This window comes from Poecilia reticulata, chromosome 19 (genome assembly GCF_904066995.2).
Source record: "Poecilia reticulata chromosome 19, P_reticulata-male-v2, whole genome shotgun sequence".
Lineage (NCBI taxonomy): Eukaryota > Metazoa > Chordata > Actinopteri > Cyprinodontiformes > Poeciliidae > Poecilia > Poecilia reticulata.
In genome coordinates, this window is record NC_088848.1 from 10,488,172 (window position 1) to 10,507,230 (window position 19,059).

Here is a 19,059-nt window from a genome sequence, read left to right on the forward strand (position 1 = left end):
AGCACATCACCCTGAAGAGAACAAGGCCTATTGGGAAACACGGTGGTGGCAGCATTATTCAGATTACATGCCTTTCTTTAGAGGTGATAAGGACGCTGGTCACAGTTGATGGGATCCTGGACAGATCTACAAACAATCAGAGAAAAAAACTCCAAAAAAAAGCTTTAGACAGAGGTGAAGAGTTTCCTGTATAATTCATCTTTTCTACGCTTCACAATTGTGAACTATTTTGTCTCTCTTTCACATCAAATCCCAATAAAATACACTGAGATTTGTGGTTGAAATTGAACAAAATGTGGACCAGTTTGAGCAGAATGAATACCTGCGTATGAACTTGTAGTTTTGTTGACATTGGAACGCAGACATAAAGGAAGGTAATCCAGAGTGAAATGATTTTTATATTATTAACAGGCAGCCCACTCAGTGAGACATTTTGATTTTAAATGATTCTTCCTTCATGTTGGCATCTGACAGAATAATTCAACTGAATGACCAGGACTTGCTGGTAATCTGACCTAAAAGGCCTCAATTCACTGAACATGATTAGGTTTTCATCAGAAAACTTGTTACTGTGAGAACCAGCTCCTGGATGACAAAAATCCTCTTTGTCTGATCCGTGGCCTTGCTCCGCTGATAATAGAGCAAAATGTGGCCTGGTGGGGCGTGGGGTGGGGGGGTTGGGATAATTTGTTCCCAGATCTTCAGATTGTAATATTTTTATTTGAGCCCAGGAGGGGATCTGTTCAATCGCCAGCTTCCATTGTACCCTGACCAGGAGCACGAAAGTCTTGTCAATTAATTTCTCCCTTTATTCCAGAGCAAAGAGCGCCTGAGCGCATTCAATTGTCAACCAATTAGGAGGTGTTTCCTGTTGTTTACATGCTTTGATTCCGTGCGTATGGATGTTGTTTGGAAATAAAACCAAAGGAGGGTGTTAGATCGCATGAATGTTTCCTCTGTCTCGCCCGGTTTGGAGTTTCTATCCCAACAACAGAACAACAAAACCCACATTATAGGCATTTTGGAGGAAAAAAAGCATTGCGAATGCCAATACTTTGGGTGTTTTTTTTTAATTATTACTATTATTATTTTCAGGCTAAACAGGCTAGCCGGCGCCTCCAGCTCAGGCAAAAAAAAACTGAACTTCGCTGAAGTAACTTTAAAGGTTTGATCGCATGTTATTGGAAGTGACAAGCGGAAAATGTCTGTCTTACACACCTTCCTAATTCCAGCCACTTTTCTCTGAGTTTCCTGACAAGCTCTTGTGTTTGCTGGTTCATTTAGTCTGCTGCATATGAGGACTTAGAACCCATTTGAAGACGTGATCTTTTTGTTATTACTCTGGGGGTCAAGTTGAAACTAAGATTTAAACATCTCAGCAGGAGGTAACAAAAATATTTGAAACGCACAATTTAACTTTCAATTTAAATTTCTTCCAAAGAAAAAAAGGAAATGGGTCAAATAACCTTTTGTTCTTTGATGATTTCACTGTCCAATTACAAAACCACCACACGAAAGGTTCAAGCTCCTAAATCTGCGGCACCAACAAGGATTTGGAAACCACCAGAAAGTTTCCAAACCGGTGCCCAGACTAGAGGAGGGGCTTTTGGTTTTCAGGTGGGACAGAAAAAGGTATTATAGGATTATATAAAGTGTGTCAAGAAAAATTTACTTAATTATTTGCAGACATGTTTGTGTATAGTGAAAATTTTGGATTAAACAATAGTTTCAGAAAAAATGTTCAACTGAAAACTGATGGTCAAATAAATGAGATTTATTAAAGCATCCAAGTGAGTTTAAATAAAAAGAAAAAACATGTCCTGTCTTATTTCTTATGTGCAAAAATAATTTCTGTACAAAAATGTCTTCATTTTCGAGACCAAAACGAGCAGCTACAATAACATTTGAAGAGTAGAAATAAAACAAATGAAATATGCACCCCTCCAGGCCTGAGTTGAAGCACCTCATTTATATAAAAATAAAAATGCTGCAAGTTCAAACTTGCGTCTGATACAGTTACATGTAGTTTCACTTGAGTAAAAAGGTACTATAGAAAAATCCATTCAAGTTAGCTGCAATGAGGTAATCCAAACCAGACATATTTACATAAGAAACATGAAGGCTTCTATGACAAGCAGCGCCAAAAGTGCCAAAATGTAATAAATCCAAAAAATCTTAGTTAAAATGAAACTGGAAATAAGTTAATATATTTTTTCATGCAATGGTCACTTGGGAGATTAATGATTTACTTGAGGCCTTATTCACCAAGTGGAAAAATCTATTGCAGTAAGTAATTATCTTGTGATTTTTTTTGCAGGGTAGCAAAAACTAACATATACAGTTTATGTGGTTTGTCAAATAACAATGTGATCTATTACCTACTTCAGAATAATTATCTCACCCATCGACTGATAGGCAAGTCTGGCAAATAAAATGAAGTTAAAAAAATGTTTTGTTCAAATGTTTTGTTCAATACAACAGATTTCTTAAAATACAACCATAACAAATTATTTACTTTATTATGACCATAGTATTTATTTATTTATTTATTTATTTATTTATTTATTTATTTATTTATGTGGCACCTGTGGATCTCCATATAACTCAATTTTGTTACACAAACTCTGGTTTCCAGAATATTTTGATGTAAAAAAAAAAGTGTGTAGCATTTGACAAAGAGTGAAATTATGTATTTGTGTAAATTGTTTTTAATTAATAATTTATTATTGTTGAATCCGACACTTTTTAAACTCCACAATGCACAGCTATTAAATAAAAGAATTGTGATTTCCTCCTTTCCTCCCCCCTTTTTTTTGGTTAGCAAAGTAAATATTAAGGCATATTTGGTACAATGCAAATTTGATGAATTTATTGATATTTATTTTAATTATTGAAATGGCCATAGAGAGCCATGGGGATTTTTCTGTCAAAACATAAACACTAAATTTGCCATGTTATAATTCTTGACACAAATGTTGTAAACGTTGTAATTATTCATTTATCCAAATATGGCACTTTTGGAGCTCCATACCATAGAAGCAGCAAACCGCCTAAACCTCTGTTCCCTCTCGACTGTATAGTAGATTATTTACGCTGAAGTGGTTGGAGAGGCTCTGCGCTGATGTATAATAGTTCATTCTGTTGTCAGAGTTCAGAGGGGAGATTAAGGAGGGAGAGTAGGATCCCAGTCCCGACATGCTCTCCCTGCTCTGGGACAGTCCCCCAGGGGCCCCGGAGCCGTCACTGCCCGCCAGCAACGAGTTGACGCCCGACACGAAGCTGCTGAAACAGGGGCTGTGCTCCGCAGAGGGAGGCGGCGACGATTTTGGCTCCGTGGAGGCCGGAGATCCGTGCAGGCTGGACGGGGAAGGCGTCAGCAGGCTGGCGGTGTCGGAGAGCTTATGCGGAGCGTCCTCTGATTTGACCGGGAGAGAGCCGTTTATATCCGATCTCCTTTTTCTCTTCCGTCTGAAGTTCCCGTTGTCGAACATCTTCTCACAGTTCGGGTCCAGAGTCCAGTAGTTTCCCTTTCCTGGAGTCAAAAAATAACGCACTCTCATTATGGAGAACACATCTCAAGTTATTATTATAAATAATGATAATAATTTAAAAATGCTAATACAAAATGTGTGTAGAATTAGTTTGGTAAATGAAGCTGCGGACTCACCTGGGTCGTCCTCGTCCCTCGCTACCTTCTTGAAGCAGTCATTCAGAGACAGGTTGTGCCGGATGGAGTTCTGCCACCCGGCTTTGCTCTTCTTATAAAAAGGGAAGTTGTCGGCCACGTACTGATAAATCTGACTCAGGGTCAGCTTCTTGTCCTGTGCGCTCTGGATGGCCATGGCTATCAGCGCAGAGTAGGAGTAAGGCGGCCGGACCATCTTGAAGAGCTCCTGTTGGCTGGAGATGGACAGCCAGCCCAGGTCGGCGCCACCGAACCCGGTGGGAGGCGGGAGGAACTGTCTCTGGTTCGAGCCGTACCCGGGCTGCATGTAGGACGAGCTGTTGTTCCCGGGGAGGTACGGAGAGGAGTTGATGGCCGGTCCATTAAGCCACAGGTAGGGGTTGGCGGACGGGGAGGTGTAGTCACTCAGACCGTAGCTGGAGGAGTGGGCCGGCGGCCTCTGCGGGTGGTGAAGGTTCTGCTGGTACACGCCGTAGTTGTCGCAGTAGACGGCCATGTCCAGGAGCTCCTGGGCGCTGTGGTGCTGAATGGGGCTGGTCTGGTGGTTGGAGGCAGGCTGGTGTCCAAAGCCGTTCATAATCCACCCAAACCAGAGTCCCTGAAACAAAGTGCCGCCTCTCTGTCTCTCCCTCAGGACTGAAGCCACTCTCTGAAGGGGGAGTATTTATGCGCAGCGCCCCGAGCCTCTACAGGTAGCCCATTGAGGAAAACTTTTTGGATGGTCACACCCCTCTGCTCAGTCTTGTTGTCCTTAAGTTTTTATTCAACCAATCCACCCATCAAGGAGTTTTGATACTTTGTGCGTCTTTATGTAGACTTTTCAAAGAGGGCCGTGCGCAATTACGCACATGCAATAACATGGCGGCGGTTGTTTAGAAACAGTGGAGGTTGTTCCACGAATGCGAACCACTTGTTTGCTATTCATACCGCCGGATACAGACCCCTACAAAAACAAACAAACAAAAAAGACTTGTCTATAAATAGATGCATACAGAATATATTAAAAAATATTTTCTCTTTAACGAGGACCTTGTGCCAAAACCTTGGAAAACGCTGCTTCTCACTAGCAGAATTAATTATAAATCTCGTGTGTGTTAAATAATGTTTATTCGTTTAAAGTTTAATCAGCCAAAAGAGTTTTTTTTTTTTATAAATTACCATTCAGATCATTTTAAACAAAAGGTGAAACAGCCCTTCAATTTAATGCTAAATCAGAAGCTGGGATTTAGACAAGCTGCTTGTTCTGTGCACAGGAGTCATGTCATCAATATCAAAGATTATGTCAGAGATGAAAACTAAAAGAAACACTGCTATTTTATTCTCTTGAGCGCTCATTAAAAAAATAAAAAAATAGGCCCAGTTTTCAGTTGCTTGGAGGCACATTCAAGGTCAGAAGTAACCTTGAATTCATAGGACAGGTTGCAACAGTTACACAAATATTCAAGGAAAAAAAAAACTGGAAAGCTTAACGCTTATTTAGTCTTTTTCTCTGTGTGTCTCTCTCTCTCTCTTTCTCTTTCTCACACATGCACACACACACAAACTGTGTAAGACAACTAAATAATGTAAAAGACATGCATATTGGTGCATAGAACTGCAATAGATTATTTTATGATGAACAGATACACTTTATGGTAAATAGTCTGCACTTCTGTAGCGCTTTGTCAAGCCCAGAGGCCCCTTTCACACATGTTAGCTACATGGTAGCCGCAGCTGCCCGGGGGCAAACTGACAGCGGTGAGGCTTCCATGCACCAGTGCCACTGGACCTTCTGACCACCACCAGCAGGTAGGGAGGGTTAAATGTGTTGCCCAAGGACACAGTGACTGACAGACAAAGCAGAGATTCAAACCAGCAGCATTATGTTAGTTTATTAGTTCTGATAATTAAATTAGTTGGGGTTTTTTCTGCAGAATGGGTTTTCCATAAGCAGTGGGTGTTGTGTTTGGGTTTTGTGAAACGGCAGAAACAGGGGCCCCACCCAGAGTGCCGTTCATCCATGAACTGTTTCTGGTTTCCAACAACCTTCAGCTTTTTAAAAAAAAAAATGGACCAGTAAGTTGGCTTTTTTCCATGGTTGCTTATGAATGCAACACTAAGAGACCTTCCTCCTAGGGAAGATATAGAAACAACAAAAAAAATACCTGTAACAAATTCTTACTTACAGCTTTTTTAAGAGGTTCAAGTGAACTACTAAAGATGTATGCACAGATTTTCTTTAAAAAACAAACAAACAAACAAACAAACAAACAAACAAGACAAGTTTGAGGCTAAGGTCATTTATCCATGTCATTCTTTTAAAGCTCCAGTATCAGACCGACCGTGTTAGATCCAAACAAATGTGCTTGTGTTGGGTATGTGCAGCGTCTCTTTATCTTCAGGGAAATTTGTTTACAACAAACATCTGACAGTCTCCTTCGGTTTTAAAATCAACAGAGCAGAACGGCCCTTCACCCTGGAGGAGCAGAGATCCAACAGCTACAAATCTTCAGGTGGTTAACTTCAGTTTAGGTCATTTTTTTATTAAACTTTTTAAGGTCTGAAGAGGAACAACCTGTATGATTTTTTTCTACAGGCAAATATTTTCCACCAGGATATATCTATCCATAAATCGTGATGAATCCAATCAGGTAGGCAGATTACAGGCAGGAACCTGGATGACACTAAAATATCTGCTTTTAAATTCTGACAAGACAGAAGTTTTTATCTTTAGACCAAATCATCTGAAAAAGAAACTGCTTGATCTGGATGGCATTAAATTGACCTTTAATAATAAAGTGCTGTTATTTTTAACACTTTAGGTTTATTTTTCTCCACTGAAAAATAAACCTTAGAATTAGGCACAGTAATTTCATATCAAAAACGTTTTTCCATAACAAGGAGTTAATTTATATGCAGCAATCAGCTATACAAGAATGAGCTGGTTTGTTGAAGAGCAGCCAGGCCAAGGCATAACCAAACTAAGCCGCTCAGGGCCCCCAAACCAACAGGTCAGGTGTATGAACACATATACTTTTTATACAAATGATAGATTACTTGTTTGCCCTAAACTGGTTCACCTGCTGAACTACAATTTCAGTATATTAACTTTACATGTGATAAACAAAAGATTTGAATTATGCTGGAGACTCATTTAACACATCCCATAAAAAATGAAAAAATACAAATTAAACAGGAATTTACTCTGGAAACATTGAGTTAGACCATAATATATGAACTAAGAGACATAAAGGTCGACTTTAGTGTCAGCTCATTCAGGTTAGAAGCTTTTGTTACTGTGCAGCCAGTGGAGTAAAAGTCTTGTTGCATCAAACATCATTTTCCTCAGCAAGCAACTAGTTCTGATCGACTGAGGGAGAATTCGGCTCACTGCTGCTGCACCAGTTTGATTATTTGTAGCCCTTTGTTCTTCAAAACTCTCAAATCTGAAAGCAAACTCAAGCAAAACAGGCATTTTTCTCTCCTGATGAACGGCGACACCAGCTGGAGCAAAAATGGCTGAGATTTATTAAGCGATTCTGCAGTTTAGATTTAACCTAACATTCACTCTATAGGGTTTAATAAATGTTTATGGATCGTATTTAAGTTTATATTTACAACCCTCCAAAAAAAAGCACATTGAGTCTGCAGTCAAACACGGGGCGGTGGGCTCTGCCCTGCAGGATGCGGCTGGACTACCCGCACACTAATCGGGGGAACATTCCTCCTCTCCATGACCTTGATGTAATCGTTTGGCTCCAAGGTGTTGTCCCGACCGAGAGTGGTGCATGGCAGCAAAATGTAACGCACTCCAGGGAGGGGGGAGGGATGTGGCATTTAACCCCGAGATGAAAGAAACACAACCTTTTAGGTGTCTTAACACCCGGCATTTGGGAATTACTCCTGACTGTACATCTGGCTCAGAATCAGCTCAAGGAAGCACTTTGTGTTCATGAAAATAGGGCTGTTTGTCTTTCTATGATTTCTTAATGTAATGAGTGTCATTGTATCAAATTTCAATCCCCTTTCACTATAAATAAAAAAAAAAAACCCAGAGTGAATTATGGGAATGTCAGAGCAGCTCATCAGAGCCGTTTTCCTGTCTGTGGGAAAGGGCGCCCTCTATTGGCTTCTTTTTGAGAGACATGCTGCTCATCTCACTCACTTCACCTCACCCAGCTTGGATGCTGCTTCTTTGCCCAAGTCCAGTCCTCAAAAGTTACTTCAGCTTTTTTTGGTTCATCCCTTCTTCAACACACCTGAATCAAACGAATGACTCATTACCTCCGTAGAGTTGAATGAGTTTCCGATGAGGGAGCTCAGCTGTTTTTCAGGCTGGGAAAGGAGCACATCAGTCAAGAGTGCTGAAGGTACCTCTGGAGGAGCTGCAGAGAGCCACAGCTCAGGTAGCTGAATCCATCAACAGGTCCTTTATGGAAGCGTGCCAAGAAGAAAGACATTAATGAAACTGAGCAATGACAAGTCTTTGGCTTAGAGTTTAAGGAGTTTTCATAAATAACAATGCACAGAGATTTCTGCCTCTAAATCAGTGGTTCTTAACCTGGGTTCGATCGAACCCCAGGGGTTCGGTGAGTCGGTCTCAGGGGTTCGGCGGAGCCTCTGCCGCGGAGGTAAAGACACACTTGTGCAAAGTCGTGATGACGCGCCCCGCTTTGCCATCAGTTGCTGCAGAGGATCACGTTACATTGCTTAACCAATCAGAGCTGCGGAGGAGCCCTGATTGAAGGAGCTCCACTCTCTGCATGGATTTGAACTTTTGTCTTTAATTACTTCAGCAAAACTCAGTTTTTACCAAATTCTGTAGCTTTCGGTGTACTTCTAAATCTGCTCCTTAGTGGCATCTTTTCGGGGTTGCTACTGCCTCTAGTGGCGTGGGGGTGACAACACAACTAATATAATTACATTACATTTTGAAGAACTGTTCTCAGAGACTCTACCTTTTAAGAAGAATTAATGATCTTGCAGTGGCCCAAGTAGTCTCTAGTTGGGTCACCCCTATGCCTTGAATTTGGGGGAAAAAAATAATATTTTATTTATCACTACAGAAGGGTTCAGTGAATGCGCATATGAAACTGGTGGGTTCGGTACCTCAAAAAAAAAAAAAAGAACCACTGAACTAGATAGATCTAAAAGAGCGAGTGCTCTGGAAAAGTGATTCTTGATTCAAATGGATTCAATATAAATTATACATCACTGTTTACATTTGTTTAATTTTTTATTTTTTTTACCACTTCAGGGTTATGCACTAACTTTGTGTTGGTCTAACACATGAAATCCTAAACATGAGGTTGTAACATGACTAAATGTGAAAAGGCTCAAAGGTATGCTTTAAAAACAACAACAACAACAAAAAACAAGTGTTATGCACATTGACTGATATTTCACACTTACTACCATGGAGCAGCTTATGAGAAGTGCTCACGGTAAAACATGACTTTCATAACCAAAACTAAAAAGTAAAAAAATATATATTTCCATAACTTCAGTTTATGCAGGTTAGCCAAGTCAGGCCACAGCCGATGTCAGATGGTTTCAAATGTGCTGGAATATTTCCTAGCATGTTTGAATATTTGGTGCAAAAAAGGTCCACAAGCTGTTACATTCAGCTAAGCCCAAAATTACTCACAACCCTGGCAGATTCAGATCTAAAGCAAACTTTTAATCGTACCAACATGTTTCTTTTGACCGAACGGAATATTTTCAAGAGACCCAGACAGATTCCTGACGAGGTTTGTCATCCAGCAACTTTTAGAGGCATGTTTGCTTCCTAAGAGCCATGATTGACTAGAGAAAATGTGCAGGAAGCTAAAGATCAGGATTATTGAAAGGATATTTCTTACTTTGACATCATCACCTAAGAAAAATAGTTAAAAATACCAGAAGAAACATGTAAAAAGCTGGCCAGCAATTATAAGGGTTTGACTTTTGTGTTGCAAATAAAAGTTTTTCCTTTGGTTAGAAGAGAAACAGTAGTTTACAACATATATTGCACCAAATGTGGCATTTAATGTCATTAGGAAATGTTCACATCTTTATTTCCCTTTGAGTTAGCTTGTTCTTGTTTTCTAACTTTTTAAAGCCACACTCAGTGTATGAAAGAATAGAAGGAACACACTTGCGAATATTTAGATAATTAAAAAACACGAAAAGCAAAAACTTTTGTGTCTAAATGAAGAGCAAGAATTATCCTAAAGAACAAACGCTCACTTTCTAGACCACAACCAGAGCTACAACAGAGACGTTTCCAGGCATATTTAATTGACGGAACGGCCCAGTCAAATTCCAGGCCTAAATTCAGTTGAGATTCTAGCAGGGTACCTCAAAAGTTCTGCCAAGACTGTTTACATCCAGTCTAAGTGATCATTATCTTTTGATATTTTGCAAAGAGAAATGGGTCAACATTTTCAGTCTTTTGATGTGCAAAAGACTGAAAATGAAACCTGCGTTTACGAGACTGAATGCAGGATCATTTTTACAATCTAATGCTTCTGTGTGGAAAATGAACATGATGTCTGGTACTAAACCATCCACGACTGTAGTGTCCAAAGTCAGCAGCTCAGGTCCGGTGTCCTCCATGTTTTAGTTGCAGCCCTGATTTAATACACCTGAATCAAGTGACTGATTCATCATCAGGCCACTGTAGACGTAGATGACCTGTCGAGGCTGGAGAAAGGACACGTCTAAACCCTGCGGGACACCTGTCCCTAAGTCAGACACCGCTGGTGTAAAAGATTCAGGTAAGTGGGGTTAAGGCCGAGTCAGTACACACGTCTTCTTTGTTCTTATCTGACGCTCTGATATGGATCCTCTTTCTAAAGCTCTTTCGGGTGACATAAGCTTTTCCTTATGAGATCATATCAAGTATGGAGAGGTCAGAAACCCATGCAGAGCCTTCAAAGACCCTCCTCAGCCTGGCCGTATGTGAGATCCCCGTTGTACACGATGGGAGAAATGCCACACTGTCGCTGCTCCGTTTTATATGTATCAGCGGATTTTACGACTAGGATTGGAGCTCAACTCCCGCTGGTGCAAACAAAGGCCCTCTGGGTTAATAAGGCTTGTTTTCTGCAGACTGCCTCAGCTTTAACTGTGTGGCTGTATGACTTTGACATCTGCAAACTGTTTACTGCTTTAAAGTAATTACGGGACTATTAGATGCACTCCAGGCCATTAAAAATCAGGAGAGGGTGCGATAAAGTCATTAATTTTGTCTGTGTAAACAAATTATTCCAGTGGCCAGAGGCTTGTTCTGCTCACTGTCTCCCTCCAGTGGAGGAATAAAGCAAGCATAAAGGACCGCAGTTTAACTCTTATTAATGCAGAACACAGGATGAAACTACATACAGAAATAAGAACTGCTTTCGCTGACTGTTCACGCAATTTACATTCCTCTTGTACCTGCCTCCAATCTGCTGTGGTTTGGATTTTGTGAATCCTTTATTTCTGAACTCAACGGTTGTCATTCCGAAAGTTGGCAAAGACAAACCCACTGCATAAAACATTACAAACTCCAGCTGAGCTTTGCACTTTGTCTTTAGCTCTTTAAAGGAGTTCACGAGGTGAGTAATAGTTTTAAATTAAACAGGAGAGGGAAAACGGCTGGGAAAACTGCTGGCACCTCACCGCCATCCCTGCAGGAACCGGCGATGTGTTTATGGAGCGAGCGCGCTTCATCAGAGAAAGACTTCACGTTCATCCATTTATCCTTCCTGGAAAACAAATGTGACGACAGTGTGGGAAGGTGCCCAAACCTGTGCTGAAAAATGAAATCGGCACCTCATTTTTCTTTACAGCGGACGTCCTGGGTGCGTTCATGTACTGTGGCTCTTGAAGAGCTAATTTCAGCCAGAGTTAATGTCTTATGGATTTTTCCAAGAACCCTTGGAAGAATTATGAAGCACAATCTTCTCAGGGTGGAAATGATTTAGTCCTGTTGCTTGTTGACCATTTTCTTCTACAGTTTTTTCTTCCACTCAACCTTCCATGAATTCGTTGCAAACGGCTAGCTCCCTTTAGCAACACCTAAAGTATTTTTGACTGAACTGTAGCTGTGCAGTCCATAATTTCCTCACTGTTGATCATCTATCATTTCAGTTACTAACACTCTCTGAGACCTTTGACCTCTTGGCCAACGTCATCTGTGTTACACAAGCGCTCCCAACTAAACGGTTCGCCAAACAGATCATTTATCCACTTAAATCAGTAGCAGGACTGAAAGCTGAACAAGCCTGGTTGAGGTGGGTGGTTATTCATTCTTTAGGGGTATAAAAGTAAATAGGTCAGAAAACTAATACGTTGCATAATAAAATATTTTAAAAACATTGCATTCTTCCCCCGCCCCCCTCATCACAACCATGTCCTACGTTGCCGTTCTATTACATATAAACCTTACATGCAATAACTTCGTTCTTTTATCCCTCGCATGACATTAATCACCAAAGGTCAACATTTCTCAAAAGTATTTTTTTTGTCCAGGAGATGAAGTTTGCCTTAAGACTGTTTGAAGCAGCAACGTAAATACCAACACTGCATGTGGAAAAGGGCCTGAAGATTGGGTTTCACTGTGCAGGTAGAAACCTAAGAAAGTGTTTCTTGGCAATTAAATGATTTTTTTTCCTCTGTGTTTTCCCCTTTTGACCAATTACAGTTTTGCCCTGACAACCTGTCTGCTTGAAGGCGTTAGGCTGCCAGTCCTGAAAAAGCGCACTAACCGAGACTGAAGCACAAGCAGCTGGGGCTCCTGCCTGACTGCTGCTGCAGGTTGCATTAACCCAATTTACCCCTCTGCCTGGTAGATTTACACCTCTGCTCCCGATTACATCCTTGCAGGGCATCTCAATGCTGCTGCTGCTGCTGGTCAGCAGGAGCCAAAATCACGGAGTTTTTATGTTGCGCCATCAATACGACGTGAAAGACAAGGCCGCAGTGACCGCACTCTCCAGGGGAGGGCAGCATCGTCTCAGGGGTGACACACGCACGTCGTTGCACAATAAATCGAAGCACATCCATCAAGCCGAACCTGTGCAGCTTTCTGGGAGGTAAAATATATCAAAACCCAGAATATGATCAGTGTATCGATTTTAATCTCGCAGGAGTCGAGAAATAGAGAAGCGTCAGAATTTAAAGTAACAATGAAACAAGTGAAAAATGTGTCTGTCATGAAGTTCACTATCCGAATGTGGAGGGTTTCATTTTCCTAAAACACTCGCGCTTTTGTCGATACCAATCCTGTCATGTATTATTGCGAATAAATGTGTGTTTAAAGAGCACTGCAGCTTCTGGTCCTTAATCATTACATTAGGGGAAATCAAGAGAAACAAAACAGCAAAACAAATGGAATACATAAAATATAGACATGAGGAAAATATAGACGTGAGACCTAATTACATAGATATAATTAAACAATTTAGGATCAATATTCTCCCACTGAGCCAAAATGCTGCTGGCTCTTATTAGTTATTTTCATGTAAAGCTCAAACAAGCTGGGAATTCTGCCCTCTCATCAAACCACTTCTCCTCCCCCGATCTCTAGGTGAGTTTCCTAGCAACACATCCATCTGACTGCCTGGGAAAGCCCTGAGCTTTATAATAGCCTCAGCTAATATAGATCAACACCACTTGGCTTCCCATCTCTCTTTCTCTCTCTTTCTTTCTCCCTTAAAAAAAACAAAAACAAAACAGAAAATAAACCAGAGCTTTGAACGAACACTTTGAATCTAAATCTCCAAAAATGACATCAGGTGGCGACAACTTTCTTTGATTTTAGGAGTCGATTGTGACACCCAGCTTTGGTCAGAAAAAAGAAAGCATCAGGCAGGAGTTTGTAAAGTTTGAAGAAGTGCAGAAAAGCTGCATTACAGGGCTCAGATAATGGTTAGTCCCATGTCTGCACCTTCTGGTCCCCCCCCCCCCCCCCATCCCTTCAACAACTAATGGCACCCCTGGGAAAGATCTGTGAAGAGTCTAAAAAGGTTATCTGCAATTAAAAGATAATCTCAGGATTTCACTTGGACAGGAATATGACCTTAATCTGCACAATGACAAAAACTGAGAGAACATCCCATCCAAGTGAGGCGGATGTATGCTAATGTTCAACAAAAACATGACCTACTGGGCTAAACCTGCCCATATCTACAGAGGGATAGCTCTGTAGGACCCAAATCTGGCAGAAAACTTGTGAAAACAGCAGAAAAGAAGGAAGCACAACTGAGGACAGAACTCTGGACGAACAAGAGAGACTGAGTCAAACAGAAATGACAAAAGACCCATCTGTCTTTTTGCTGAGAACACATGACAAAAGACATGATGTTCAATACCAGAGATAGAAAATAAAAATGAACCCTGGGAGGACAGACTCATCTACAGAGGTTATTTGTTAAAGAATGACCATGTCTTGTTCTGTGTCTCCGTCTCATTTCCTTCAGCGCTTTTGAACTCCGAGTTAAAGCACATCAGAGCTTCAGCGTGGTTCTTGACATGTCCAAATGTTTCACTTTATATAAATAAGAGGTTTAATTTACAAGGTGCGATGAAATGCGTTTATTTCAAAGGCTTTTTCAAAAGCGTCATATTTTAAACACGGAGGTGTCACCAGCAGTTCAGAAACCCGAAGCGTTTATATTCGAAACCCTCCGAGACAGGAAACGGACCCGCAGACCACCAAGAGGTCCGGCTTCCGGTTGCGTCTCCCGTTTATGTTTCCGACTTTCGACTTCAACTAAACAAAGTCGTACAGACGCAAGGCGGAGAAGCGTTCACGGCGAGACGACAGAAGATTTACTTCTCAAGCACTTGTCATGTTGGCTCCGTCACCGAACACAATTCACTCAGTCAGTTTATTGAGGCGCTTCCTGACAACTCCGCTGCGACAGACACGGCTTTTGTAGTTTCTGTAAGACTCTGTCTGTGACAGCTACATAAAGCTCCTCACCACTGTACGACAACACCAACTGGTCCAGTGCCACGGCCACAAAAGGCAGGAATGCCAGTGGGTTTCCTGAACAGACTGATGTATCGAATGACAACATATCCCAAACATGGATTAAGTTTAAGGCGCTTTCGTGCTAATGAGTGGGTTATCCGTGACGTAGTTTAAAGCAGAATTAGCTTATAAAACAATATCCCAAGCCCATCATTTGAGAAGTGGCACAGTAGTGGCAGCATCATGCTGTCGGGGATTATTTTCTTTACCAGGAGATGGAGCTGGTCAGAATCCAGAATCAGTGGCAAGAATAAAACAACAAAAAACAAACACTAATGTTCACCCATTCTCAGCAACATTTCTGGCTGAACGAGAACGATTTTGCAAAGACGAACAGGGCAAAAAATTTCAGTGTGTAGACGTGCAATAGCTGGCAGACACACAAAAAAACACTTGCCACTTCAGTAAGAGTCAGCTCCACAAAGCTCTAAATTACAGGGGATCCACAAAAATGCAGGACGAGCCCGAGAATCGAAAGAAAGTGCGGAGTGATTCTTTTGTGCTGTCACTGTACATCCTGCAAGTGTCTGCCAGATCGAGAAGTTTAAAAGCAACTGCCAACAAAGTGCATTACAAGAGTCTGCAGCCAGACTCCATTTGGGAGGAAAAGGCCATGAAAAACACAGCAGACAGGTGCGCTGATATATGGAAATGTTGTCCTCTTTTATTATGCGATAGAGACATTTAAAGAGAAGCGCGCACGCGCTTGCTGCCGCTCAGCAAATGAAAGTGTGTCGCGGAGGACAGGGAGGGAAACACACACACACACACACACACACCTACACACACACACACACACACACACACACACACACACACACACACACCCCTGGCTGAAATGACAAATGAGATGAGGATGGAGCTCATTGTAAATACGTTTCTGCTGAGGAGAAGGAGCCCCCCTCCCCTGCACCCCCACTCCCAGCAAAGTCTCTAGAAATCCTCTCAATTAAGTAAGTCTGCTTTTTCCCCCCCTTCGCCTCCACTTTAAGGAGTGAGAGAGGCTAAAGAATAATGGCTGAACACAAATCACAGAGAGCCTATTGAAAAAGCTGCCAGTTAACCATGTAATATTACCACTGCTGAAATGCTTCACTCTTTATCCCTTTTCAATTGCAAAGCCAGATACGGGGAGTGCGCTGGGTGTTCTTGATAAGTGAATTATAACACTGATGAAACTTTTTATTTCCCTCTCAAAGAGATTGGAGTGACTGGACACATCGCTGAAATGCAATAAGGCAGTTTAAGAAGCAGGAATATGGGGCGCCTCTGGGCTTCGACTTTTATTGTTCTACAACTTTAAATGACTGTGGAGGAAATGGAGCTTTAAAACTCATCAGCCATGACCCTTCTGACCCCACGGTGGCATAATAATAATAATAATAATAATAATAATAATAATAATAATAATAATAATAAATAATAAACAATAAAAAAATATATTTCACCATCACCTGAAAATATATTTTCAATGAAAATTATTGACTCTGAATCATCTGCTGCTTCAATGCCTTATGGTGTCCCACAGGGCTCAATTCTGGGCCCACTGCTTTTCTCTCTTTATTTGCCGCCTCTGGGTTCTGTCCTCAGGAAACATGGGATTTCTTTTCATTGTTATGCTGACGACTGTCAGATTTATTTACCCCTTAAGCAGAAGGATGTCCATTCCATCAAACATCTCCTGGCATGTCTAGGTGATATTAAAGCTTGGTGGGCCTTGGACGTTTTAAATTTTAATGAAAAGAAAACAGAGGTGATGGTGTTTGGACCCAGTGGCTCCTGTGAGTCCTCCTCTGTTGACCTGGGACCCTTGGAGGTACATTTTAAACCTGTTATTACAGATCTTGGTTTTAAGGTGGACAGTGATTTCAAATTGGACAGCCAAATCAGAGCCGTGGTTAAGTCCAGGTTTTATCATTTAAGGCATTTGGCGTCAGTGAAATCTTTTCTTTCCAGGCAGCATTTTGAAACAGTGATCCACGCTTTTATTTCCACTCGATTGGATTACTGTAACTCACTATATCTGGGAGTCAGTCAGTCGCTGCTCTCACGTCTGCAGCTGGTTCAGATGCTGCTGGACGACTTTTAACAGGAACTCGAAAGAGGGAGCATGTGACCCCTGTCCTGGCCTCACTTCACTGGCTGCCTGTATATTTTAGGATTCATTTTAAAATTCTTATGTTTGTTTTTAAATCTCTACATAATCTTGCCCCGGCTTACCTCTCTGAGCTTCTTCATCCCTACACACCCCATCGGTCTCTCAGGTCAGCAGATCAGCTGCTCTTGGAGGTACCCATCTATTTTACTTGACTTTCAACTAGTTTTGAATTGTGCTCATTTTAAATTGTAAGAGTTTTTATTTTTTTATTATCTGTTTTAAAGTGATTTATAAATAAAGTTGGTATGGTATCACCTGCCGAAAGATTAAGCCAGAGTACAAATATTTGAATCAGATTTACACTTGGTTAATGTCCATCTTTGTCACCAGGAAAATTGTGATGTTACCTGTAGTTAAAAAAACTTTGTACACATCTTGCAATTTATTTTAAAACGTAACACTTTAATTTCTAATTCTTTTTAACGTAGATTTATAAAACTATATTTTTCTAAGTGATTCTATTAACTTTTTAACATTTCTATTTCTTACCTCAGGGTTTCCTTTTGCTTTCACCCGGCTTCTTTTTAATATCATTTCCATCAAATTCCAAACACAGAGCTGTGGAAAAGTATTTGCCCTCTTAAAAATGTTTAAATTTCACAATCTGTAGAATGTATTGCTTAAATATCTAACATGGCATATGCCAAAAAAATATTAAACAGGAACATGTCTTATAGCTTTAATACAAAAAAGATCAGGAAGTCACTGGCATTTATCATTCTTAATGTCTTACAAAGTAATATCTATCCATACATCCATCCCTCTCAAATGAGAGTAAATGACAGTATCAGATTTTCATTTTGAAAAGTCATAAGTTGATTTGAAATAATGCTAGAGAATGAGATGTTAGTCGTAAGATTCAGTTTTGCATTTCTGAAACAACCCAGTTGTTAAATTCAAAATTTAGCTTGAGAGAAATCCATACAGCCATCATTATCTAGCTACATTTAAAATGATCATTTTATGAAAAAGACAAAACATGAAACTCACCTTTTCAAAGAAAAATGTTCCATCCCCTGTTATAGAGCTTCAGTCTGCAGATTATATCCAATGTTGTTTTGGCACTAGAATAGTGCAGGTGTTTCGGTTCAATCAGCCAGATAATGCAGAAAAATGTCACATCTTCATTTGGTTTTGGTTCATTTTCTTTCTGCACTTTCAAAATGGATGAAACCACCTTGACCATGTCATGAAGTTCCAACAGCTCATTGGGAACGAGCATAAGCAGCAAGGTCTGTATAACATAGTGTTAAGATGCATCAAAATTTCCCTTTGTACAGTAAAGTGCAGAATAACATAACGATTACATTTTTCTCCTGAGCGACACAAAAAAAGCGACAATTGATTTGCTGTTTATTTATTGCTCTTGGTAATTGGTATACTTTGTATATGAAGAAACTACACATGACTGTGCATTTTGATCAGAGTGAACTACCAACTACCAACAATGAGGCATTTTACCATCTGACAAAATGCGTTCACAAAGACTATGAGCTACAAGTGGTCTCGTATGACAGCTTCCCCCCAGAAAAAAAAAAAAAAAAGAAAACCAGAGGGGAAAAAGTGTCACTCAGTGTTCCTAATTAGGACAAGAGAGAGCTTTAAAAAGCCACATCTTCTGCAGAGAAAAACACCTTCAAACAACAGATGCTTCATTCGGAGCGTTTCTTCCCCCTCAGGCAGACACCCACTCAAAAAGTGTCAGCCGAATACAAGAGCAGGAGCAACTTGGGGCAAGTACTTCAAAAAAGGTCCCACCAGCTGGTTTTGTGACACAGAAAATAAGGCCCACATATACCTTCATCCAAATGCACAAAGGTGGTTCAGAAAATGACGGCACAACGGAGCAATTTTACTGCAGCTTCCCAGCCACAAGTGGAACAATAAAAAAAACTCCAGAAGTGCTGGTTCTCATCATGTCGTCTGAGTTGACTGATAAAAAGTTCAAAGAGCGCGTTGTCGTGACAGTCAGGATGATGAAGCTGCAGGAGGATCCTGGCGCCGTCTTTAGTAAAAGGCCTTAGGTGATGTGGAACCTAAAACGTTTCATCTCGACTTGGATTCTGATTTTCTTTATACTCGTCTTTGTAAAACGCTTGTTGAGGAAAGATTACATCAATTCAGAAAAATATGAATATTAACAAACTACTTCTCATTGCACAAATTCCTATAGGGGACCACACAAATTATGCATGAATTCTCCTTAGATATGGCATGAAGAGAGCCTGACTTGTA

The 19,059-nt window shown here is 40.7% G+C and overlaps 1 protein-coding gene across 1 annotated transcript; it reads right to left on the reverse strand.

The window, feature by feature from the left end:
• Window positions 1-1,751: 1,751 nt before the first annotated feature.
• foxi1 (forkhead box i1) lies at window positions 1,752-4,643 on the reverse strand. Its single transcript, XM_008403856.2, has 2 exons — window positions 3,668-4,643; window positions 1,752-3,532 (listed from the first exon to the last, which is right to left on the reverse strand). The coding sequence occupies exons 1-2, from the start codon at window positions 4,260-4,262 to the stop codon at window positions 3,051-3,053; spliced, it is 1,077 nt and encodes a 358-aa protein (XP_008402078.2). The 5' UTR covers window positions 4,263-4,643; the 3' UTR covers window positions 1,752-3,050.
• Between the last annotated feature and the right edge of the window lie 14,416 nt (window positions 4,644-19,059).

Coding starts and splice junctions, on each gene's coding strand:
- foxi1 (XM_008403856.2), bottom strand. CDS start 4,262: ATGAACGGCTTTGGACACCAGCCTGCCTCCAACCACCAGACCAGCCCC. Junction 3,533..3,667: donor GAGGGACGAGGACGACCCAG/GTGAGTCCGCAG, acceptor TTTTGACTCCAG/GAAAGGGAAACTACTGGACT.